Source organism: Neophocaena asiaeorientalis, unplaced genomic scaffold (genome assembly GCF_003031525.2).
Source record: "Neophocaena asiaeorientalis asiaeorientalis breed wild unplaced genomic scaffold, Neophocaena_asiaeorientalis_V1.1 scaffold436, whole genome shotgun sequence".
Taxonomy (NCBI): Eukaryota; Metazoa; Chordata; class Mammalia; order Artiodactyla; family Phocoenidae; genus Neophocaena; species Neophocaena asiaeorientalis.
Window position 1 is genome coordinate 644,173 of NW_020172473.1, and position 10,642 is coordinate 654,814.

At 39.3% G+C, this 10,642-nt stretch overlaps 1 protein-coding gene across 1 annotated transcript; it reads left to right on the plus strand.

The window, feature by feature from the left end:
• The first annotated feature begins 1,417 nt into the window (after positions 1-1,417).
• Positions 1,418-5,454, plus strand: MAP10 (microtubule associated protein 10). Its single transcript, XM_024738158.1, is given in 2 exon segments — positions 1,418-4,495; positions 4,497-5,454. Coding segments are annotated over 2 exon segments (2,682 nt in total). The 5' UTR covers positions 1,418-2,771.
• Positions 5,455-10,642: the final 5,188 nt, after the last annotated feature.

Genomic DNA, 10,642 nt, shown 5'->3' on the forward strand with positions numbered 1-10,642 from the left:
AATTGCTGCTACATAGAAAAGCTATTGACTTTTGTATATTAAGCTGATATCCAGCAACCTTGCTATAGTCGTTGATTAATACTAAGAGTTTGTCAATTCTTCCAGATTTTCTACATAAGACAATCATGTCATCTGCAAAAACAATTTTATTCTTTCTTTCTCAATCTGTATACCTTTTATTTCCTTCTCTTTTCTAATTGTGTTATTGCTAGGACTTCCAGCTCGATGTTGAAAAGAAGTGGTGAAAGGGGATATCCTTGCCTGGTTCCTGATCTTAGTGAGAAAGCTTCTATTTTCTTACCATTAAGTCTGCTGTTAGCTGTAAGCTTTTTGTAGGTTCTGTTCTTTTAGATGGGGAAAAGGAAGCACTGGTGTAAAGAATTATATATATATATATATATATATATATAAAAGATTATCATTCTAAGTGAAGACAGAGAAAGACAAATATCATATGACATCACTTATATACGGAATCTAAAAAAAATGATACAAATCATTTACAAAACAGAAGTAACAGCCATAGAAAACAAACTTATGGTTACCAAAGGGATACAGGGTGAGGAGGATAAATTTGGAATTTGGGATGAACAGATACAGACTACTATATATAAAATAGATAAACAACAAGGACTTACTGTATAGCACAGGGAGCTATGTTCAATATCTTGTAATAACCTATAATGGAAAAGAATCTGAAAGAGAATATGTATATATATAACTGAATCACTGTGCTGTACACCTGAAACTAACACAACACTGTAAATCAACTACACTTCAATTAAAAAAGTGTCTGCTATTTGGCAAATAATAAATAAAATAACATTTATTTTAACAAGTATTTACTATGTGCCAGGCACTTTTCTAAGAATTCTGTGACTATTAATTCACTTAATACTTATATTTATGAAGTTTACACTATAACTACCTCATTTTTTTGGATGAGGAAACAATTCACAAACTGTTGAGAAACTAGTATGTGGTCACAGAGCCAGGATTTGAGCCAGGTAGTTTGCCTACAAAATTGAGGCTCTCATCCACTGCTCTGTGCTATTTTTCCATGTTTGGCCTATGAACATAGAAAATTTTTAATTGTCACAGCTAAACATTTACTCACTACATTTAACATTATTTACATTATTTACAGTTATAAAATCTTATTCATGTACTGTAATACCAGTGATGTAGAGTGTCTGGGCAGAGAAATTATTAGCCCTGTAGAAACCTTATCTATTATAGAAGTAATGTCCTTATAGAGGAGATACATTGGTTTCCCTGTCCACGTACAAAGTGCTAATATTCCACATTATTAACCTTACTCAAAACACTTACTGCAGGATGTCTTCAATGAGGAATTTTACCTACTGTGTTCGTCTGGCACACATGGACTCACCTCATTGTTTTTAACTTGTAAACATGCTGTAATTTATTGCTCTATGTCATCCATCTATTAAGCATGTCACTTGATAAGTTTCCTCTGCAAGTAGATAGTAAGATTCCGAAGGCCAAAGGCAGTATCTTCTACTTACATACTGCAATGAAAGCTCCCTCATGAGTTCACTCTAAAGCACCAAGCCCTTCCCATTGTGAATTTGCTTTTGAGCTTCTCAGTGCTGTTTTTGCATTCAATCTAATATAATTTAACTATAAATTATAAAGCTGCCTAAAGTAGAACATATTCACAGAATGTCCCCCGGGCATCTCAAACTCTACATATCCCCAAAACCCAAAGCAACTTTGAAAAATCCAATCTGTGCCTCCTCTGTTTTTTCTCCCACAGACGCAGAAAACTTTCACCCATAACTTCTCTCTCAGGGTCACCAAGCTCTAAACTCTGCTATCACAAATACCTCTTATATCCGTCACTTCTTTTTCAACTCCACTGACCCTAACCACGTTCAGGCCACAGTTCTCTCTCCTTAGACCACTGCAACAGCCTCCCAAAAAGACTGCTCTGAATTCAATTTCTTATTAGCAGAATCCTCCTTTGTATCTGTACTGCTACATTTCCGAAATAGGTATAATAACATTTAGTCACTCAAAACAACTTATACAGAATAAAGTCCAAATTCCTTGCTATGGCATTCAAGGCCACTTATCAACCTTGGTTTCAACCTAGCTAGCTTATTGAGGGTAGAAGTATGTCTCCTTGAAAATCTGGATAGGGCTGTAAGATCTCCTCCACCCCACCCCCGTTTATGTAAATACATTAGTTTTGTTGAATGGGAATCATTGACATCACTCTCCTACACGGTGATGGCTCGGTTGGAAATGTGGCCACACTCACTGTGCGTGTCCCAGTGCCACCACACTCAGACAGAGCTCCCAAGCCGCTTCAGAGCCATGTCCGCATTTTTTGAGTAGACCAGCAGCAGAGAAGGCCGGCTGCGGGCAGTTAGCTGGCTTTCTTTAGCCTGGAGATTAGAAAGGGAGCCCTGATTTACTTTTAATATTCTTCTGATAGACCTGAACTGGCTCCAAACTTGCAGGGGACCTGCAGTGATAAAACGTGACCCAAACCAAAAAATAAGCCTTTTTTTTTTTTTTTTCCATTCGTAGCCTCAGTATTATCATAAGCACTGTTTTAACACCACTCTGGAAAGCAAAGACACACTGAGCAGCGAAAATTCCCACGGCTGCCACAGCTCAGACGTGCCCGGGGGGCCCTAGCAAGTCTCGCGAGAGAACAAAACAAGCGCCAGGTTCTCCCTGTTTCTCGCGAGAACCATGACTTCCAGCCTCCAGCTCACAGCGTTCCCGGGGCAACAGCGATGGCGGCTTTGCTGTCAGAGCGGCTCTTCTTGCTGGACCTGCTCGTAGACTGGGTGCGTCTTGAAGCCGGGCTGCCGCTGCCGCCGCCGCCCGTGGTCGCGGCGGCGGCGGCGGCGCAGGAGGAGGAATCGCCGCCGCGCGGCCTGTGCCCCGCCGTGGCCTTCCGCCTGCTGGACTTCCCCACGCTGCTGGTTTACCCTCCCGGCGGCCCCGCTGCCCCCGCCCCGGAACTTCGGCCCGGCCTGGTCAGCTTCGGTCGCGGCAAGTCCTGTCTCTTCCGCCTGCAGCCCGCCAGCCTGCACCGCCTGCTCCTTCGGAGCCCGCTTTACACCTTGCTGCTGCAGCTGCCCCCAGGGCGCCCGACCCCTGCCCCGCAGCTCCTGGGGGCCTGCAGCATCTCTTTGGCCGCCGCGGCCCACAGGGTCCTGGGGCCCGCCGCCTCCGGCTGCTCCCAGGGTCATCGGGGAAGTTTCCCTCTGCAAAACCAAGAGGGGGAGCGGATTGGGCACATTGCCCTGGGCTACCGCCTGACTGACCTGGGAAGCAGCTTGCTGGGCCATCTGGAGAGGCCAGTCGCTTCCACAGGAGGTGGAGTGGAGGGTGTGGAGGTCAGTCCCCAAACCTTGCAGGAAAACCAGCAGCTGCGGCAGCCAGACTCAGAGCCAAGCCCAAGAGATGCTGATAAGCCTCTGGTGGGTGTAAAAGTCTCAACGGCAGGGAAGGATTTGAAGGAGGGAGTCTTCCACAGCAAGGCCAACTCTGATTACACGGCTTCCGTGGAGAATGGCAAAACCAGCTCCGTTATTTGTTCAAAGGGTAGCAGTGAGAGGAGTGTTAGCCCCCAAAATCGGGAAGTCACAGAGTTAGACATTGAAACCAACATAATTTGCCCTCCTCCTCTGTATTACACTCATGTGACCCAAGAAAAGACACCTCCTAAGCAGGGTGAAATCACTATTGAGCCTCAAATGAATGCACCTGAGGAATTGGATGGTACTTTTCTGGAAGAAAAACTTGTAAATCCCCCAACACAGACTAATCCTCCAGAACATACAAATTTTGCAACACATGAGAGGCCTCCAGTGCTTACGCATCCTGCACATATTCAGGATGTAGGAGCAAGTAACCAAACTACTTACCATCCTCAAACTGAACAAAATAGGATCAATACTGTAAGGCAGCTGCCTTTGTTAAGTGCTTTGTTGGTTGAGTTGTCCTTGTTATACAACCAACCCATGGCAAGCCCTACTCATATACATCCTCATTTAGCCTGGTTATATAGAACTGAGGACAAGAAGTCACCAGAACCTTCTGCCAACTCCACATGTAAATCTGAATCTAAGGATAAACTTTCTCTGGGGGAAAATGAAAAGTCAGTGAGTCTTCAGTATAAAAAGAACCAAACTGAAAATCTTAAGAAAGGTAAATATTTTGAAAAGAAAGGTGGTGTTCCCCCCAAAAGAGTTCCAAGGGGGAAGCTACTTTATGGCTTAACAAACACACTTAAGCTACGTTTAAAGCAAACAAATCCTGATATGTTGGTAGTACACGAAAAGAGAGAAGAGTATAGAAAATCGCAAGCACAAATGTTAGGTGCAAAACTCAGAATTCCATCATCCAAAGTTAAGATACTAAGTTTTGCAGAACAACATCGGAAGCCACATCAGCTGCCTAAAGATGAGTTTTTAGACTCAGATGCATCTTTTGCTGAAAATAGCAATACCTCAAATTAGTGTGGTTTTTGATGACCCCAGCACAACTAAAGAAACTAAACTGAAATGTGCAACTGAAAAGACACTTGATGATTTACTGAAAGAAATGGTGAGTCCTGCAAATTCCATTGTCTCAGAAAGGTTTATTCATACAAATATTGTGGGTGGAAGAGTGGAAGTGAAAGTCCAAAGTCCAGGTCATTTCCAACGGGTCGCAGTAGTTGACAGAATTGTAGTAGACAAAGAAATAGATGATAAACAGGTCAAAATCACTTCTAACGACATTCTTACTGCTGATATGAATGAAAATAATCCAAGTACAAGTAGTTGCTCTGAAAGCATCTCAGAACTAAAGTATTCAGATGACTTCACCAGTCCTTGCTGTTCTGAAGACACCAGCAGAAGTTTACAAGCTCGTGATAGCAGTCCGGGGACAGAAAATCCAAAACATAGTCAACAGACAAGTAAGTCCAGTGAAACAAGGTTGTCCGTAAGGAAAAATAGCAGTGAAAAGAGTTCTATTCTTAGCCCACCTTTTTCAGCTGGATCCCCAGTACTCTCATATAAAAGATTTCGTATTTCAAAGGCTCAAGATAAAAGTTTGGAGGAAGCGTCTAATATCTCTACCAGTGATTTCTCTTCATCACATTGGACTGAGGAAAAAGAAAACCAGAGAGACCAAAATAGTATGCATAATTCTAAAGTTCTAAAGAGGAATCAAGACATCCCTACTAAACTTAAAACAAGAACAGGTTGCAAGTCCTCAGAAAAAAGCCAGTCACCTCGGACATCTCAAGTGAGTTCTCATCTGCCTTCTAATTTGTCAGAACTAGAACTTAATGTCCTGGATAGCAGTACATTAGATCACTTTGACGAAGTCAATGATGACCTTGGTTCACTAAACATTTCCAAGCAATGCAGAGTTATTTGCAAATTAGTAATAAATAAACTTCCAGGATATACAGTGTAAAAATATGTGCTTTTACATAACATTTAATTTGATAGCTGTACATTATTTTTAGTACATAAATTTATGTATATAATTTTTCAGAATATAAGTGTTTGTCATTCCTTTGCTGTTTAAATAGGATTCTACCATTAAATCTGACAAGCTTGATCATGGGATCGCCTTATAACCCAGGTAAGATTTCAGTTGTTTAATCTTCTAAGAATAAAAGTATCTTCCTAAACTGTCTCTATTAAAGTATCCTCAAGTTGACTTCATGCACACCATTGAAAAGGCTAGTTAATAAAGATAGCTTCAAATTTTAATGGCAATAAATTGTTTACCAAATATAGAAGACTTACTGTATGAGATGCAGAAAGATACAAAAGAATTTAGTATATAGCGGCAGCAGTTATAAGAGCTTACTATTCTATATAGATAGGAATTCTTCAGGGAAATCTTCTTGGACACATACACATTCCATATCTCCAATAGGTGAAGTCCTTTTTATATGCTGTCACAGTGCTCTATATGCTTTTTTTTAAACCACAATTTGTGTGTGTGATTACTTGGTTAATGTTTATCTTATGATAGGTTTAAGTTCTGTGATGGAAGGGACTGTATCTGTTTTGCGCACCAGTGTGGTCTTATTATCTGGCACAGTCTTTGGCATGTGGCTGGGATTCAAAAAGCATTTGTTGGACAAATAAATGATGACCATGCATTGAAAATACCTAACGGGGGGGATTAGAATTGAGCAGTAAAAACAAGCAGAAACCCTAAAAATATCCTTATTGGAGACATGGTTATTTGACTGTAGTATTTTTGTTTTGCTGGAACACCCTTAGGTGTTCTCTGAAGGATTTGGAGAAGGGAACTAAAAAAGTGTCTTCCTATACAGTTTCTTGTATAGAAATTCAGTTTACTGTCATTTCAGCTTGTTCAAGTTATTTTTAATATAGGACAGTTTGTTTTTATGAAGTCTAGTGATCATTTCTTTATAATTTATTCCATTGATTTTATACTTAGACCTTATTTTGTGTTCAGATATTTACCTATGTGTTCTTCTATGTAAATATTGTTATATTTTTAAGTTTCACCCTTAATTTTTTAATATAGCAAACATTTTTGGATGTATGAGGCGAGGCCCTAATTTTCCTTCCTTTATAAGTAATTAAATAATTATGTAGGTGTTATCTTTTGAATGATATAAAAGTAGAATTTCGATAGGTGGCAAGAGATGAAGATGCTATATTTTGAGGAACAATATGGATAAAGAATGATGATGAGAATGAGCATGATGTATCCATGAGACTGTGAAAATACTATCTTGATTAGAGCGGTAGAGTCATACTACAGAGGGGTCGAAAGAAAATTCGTTGAGTAAGTCCCAGATTGTAGGGAGCCTCGAATGTCAAGCATAATCATAGAAACAGTAGAGGATTTTAATTTATAAATGAGCGCCAGTGAGTAGTCATGACATTCTGAATATTTAAAATTACTGAAATAATTTCTTAGAGGTACAGAAATTATCACCACTGGAAGTTTTGAAATATGAAGTATGTTTAATGGCGAATGGTTTATGGTCTTAATTTTTCGGTAAATATAAAGCATATAGCATATCATCTCACAAAATTAAAATAATTTACTGGTGGGTGCTGTAGCTAGATAGTCAAATGACACCAATTTGGTCTGTAAATTGTCAGCAAGTTTTCGTTATTATGGAGGAGACAAAATATAAGCAATATCAGAATCATGAGAGAAATAATTCTTTAAAAACTGTTTTATTTGATTGAGAGTAAGTCATTGTCTATGATGAGAATAGGTGAGGGAAATGAATTCAGTGTGTTTAAGGTACAACAAAGACTAAAGAGCTAATGTACTTTAAATTACAAATAGAGTAGTTGAATAAGCTTCTCTTTGAGTTATTCCCTGAATACTTATTTCTAGAATTGTGGTGGTGGATTTTCTAGCTTAATTCTAGTGAAAATACCTGTTCCCGTGTATTTAGTACTTCCTCTTTGCATCCTATCTTCAAATTGTACTTCATGTTTTCATTCTAAAACCTGTAAACTTAGTTCTTTAAGAATACTATAATAGATACTACTTCTGAAGCCTTATTTATCTGCTTAATGCCTTAAAATCATTGAAACATGAAATAGTATTTCAGGGTCATAAATAAGGGAGACTGTCATTTAGTTGTTGGTAAAACTAAGCTCCTGCAATCCAGCCTTTCTGAGCATCTTAGGTATCTAAACTGCTGTGGGCAGAGGTGAATGGGGGTGAGCCACAGAAATAAGGGTAGGGCCTACCCTGCAGCTTAGGAGGCAGCTGTCAGTGATGACAAGTCCTTTGAACTGTTACTATAAGCAGATTTGAAGAGGCCCGTGCAGATGCATACATCCAATATGTTGTTTTTTTCTCCAGTCACGTGCATGCTATCGAGGATATCTTTAGATACAAAGAACAATGGTACTGAACTCTCAAGCCCTTGTGGCTTTCTGGTCAGAGCCACCCATTCACATCTCAGTTTAATTTTTTTGCCTGTACAAGCAGTGCGTTTATTATGGAAACTTAGAAACCAGACTTTTATTTGTTGCAAACATATAGGTCAAGACTATATATTTTTAAAAGTTTTAAATTATCACATTGTATTGTTGGCAAGGCAAAGAAATTTCATAACAAAGCAACATCTGAATAAGATAAATATATTTTTATGTCTATTAGATAAATAGTATTTATATTTGCCTACTCATAAACTGTCCTTGGGCCTAGATATATAGCCATCCTTCAGTCTATTTGTGTTTTAATTTGGATTAAAGTATCTAGAGAGTTGTACAGAATGACAGTTTGTGAGCCAAGACTTGCTGGATTCTCCTCCTCTCATTTTTAACCTAAAACAGTACCAGGATAATTTACTTGGTTAAGGACCAAGGCATTTTTAATGTTTTTCTCCAGAGATCTGACTGTCGTGCCAGGAAATAATAGACTTCAGGATGAACATTATTAGGTTGCAGTGCCAAGCCATAGTAGTAGAAATATTTCCTTATTTTCCAAATATTACTTATATCTCTGTTATACAAATAATATATGTAAATTCTAGAAAAAAATAGAAAATTCAGATAAGAATTTTGTTTTTGCTTTAAAATTGTGTATTAAGGGAAGGTTATGGTCCTTTCCTTTCAAAATCCCAGTGAAATGAGAGAAGAGATGTAAAAATAAGAATGAACCCTTAGTAGCCCCAGAGATCTGGAAGATGCAAAGCAGATGGGATTAGGTTGGCCAAAAATGGACTAGAAATCTACTCTTCAACATCGTCCAGTGAGGTGCTGCTGGAGAGACGAGAAGATGGTGTTTTTTAACAGAGCCCGAGATAAACGTCAAATTCAGTCAGCAGGCCTTGGGAAGGAGTAGGTCATGGGACACCGGCGGTAGAAACTGAACCCTGAGCGTGATGGAGAGGCTGGGCCTGGGCTAAAGGTTATCTACTAGAAAAGGTGCTGGGGCCACAGAGGAAAACGAATATTTTCGCTTTGGACAGCAAAACATGTTAACAGGGCCTTTCTCAATTTTATTGGAGAGACCACTAACCCTAGTGGCAAATTAAAGCGTTACAACTCTGGTCTTTGGAGGCAGATGGATGGTGTTTGCGTCTTTGATCATGGTGTATGATTTTCTGAGATTATTTCTTCATTACAGGATTAAGTTGGGGATTGAATCAAATACCATTTATCTAGCATATATGACAGTTAATGTGCCTGGGAGTGTTGGTGTATTTAATAGTACAGAGAATGTACCACGGTATCTGTGTGCCTGCCCTAGGAGGATATATTTTCAATAAAACCTCAGTCAGGAAATCAACTCTTCCTTCCAAATGGTTAAAACAAACGTTCCATTTGACATTGTAACTGAGTGGGAGAACCCCTGGCAGCAGGAATCCTTCCAAAGGTTTGGGTTTTAATAAAGAATGGGTTTGTCCAGGAGCAGGCCAGGATGGGAGATTAGATAAGCTCCCAAGTAATGGTACAAGATAACAGCTGAAGGTCATAAGGTGAAAGAAAGCATGTGGAACGGAACAGGTCTATGAGTCAGTATATGAGTCACTTATTACAGGTTCAGAAACCTATACTTGCAAGCTTGACTATTTAGGATACTTTGTTTTATTTGTTTATTTTCTGTTTTTTTCTTGGTTTTAATATAGTTCTTTTTGAAGGATCTTATAGTTGAGCTGTGAGAGCAATTGGAAATGGATTTGGTTGTGACTCATAATTGAGCTGAAATCCTAAAGGAGGAGCAGTAAACCCCCAGGGTCTACATAGTGAAAGACAGAAAAAAAGACAACCCCTTTTCTACCCAGAGATTTCTCCTTCAGCTTTTATCTCCTAGAAACCTTGGAGGGTTTTGCTTTTTGTCTCATTAAGGGAAGCTGCTCAATTACAGAGAGTTTCACACCCAACAACTGCCTGGAGGACTGTATTTCATAACTTGTGATTTTGGTGTCAACACTGTGGAGAGAATTGGGATGGAATTCTGGACTCAGAATGTCATAAAAAAATAATGGATTGCTTTAGATGCGGAGGAACCTATTGTCAGAAGAGTTGGTCTGAAAATGATTGCTTGCATATCCAGAATTCTTAAGAGTATTTCCAAGTACTTTGGGACAGTATTTGTTAACCTGGGGGAAGAGATCTTTCTAATCGTCTGGAAAAGTTCCAAGTGTGAATGCTGGCATCTTGTCAGCAAAGTTCTCCATATCCCTGACTCCCTCTGTAGTAGTCAGAAACCAGATATTTAGGGAGGCACTTTTTTATTTTCAGATGGTACTGTCTTGCATTTAGAGCTCTAACTCAATTGTTTTTACTAAACCAAAGGTATGCTCTCCTGCACCAACAAAGAAATACCCATCTCTATGCTGAGAATATGATCATACTGAATCCCAGTGTGGTATTAAAAAGCAGCTGAAATTTTTAGACAATTACAGTCAGAAAAGAAAGCTTGAATTCATAGGAATTTGGAGCTAGAAGATACTTTGGAAATCATTTAGTTCAACTCCTTCATTTTATAAATAAGGAATGCGGCCCCAAATAATGAAGTCTGCTACTCTCTTGCTCCCCTCTTTCCATTAGAAGGTGCCACTTCGTGTGTCAAACTGGGGTCATAGCAAACCCAAACTGTGTGTCTGGCAGACTTTCTATAACATTCATATTGAAAA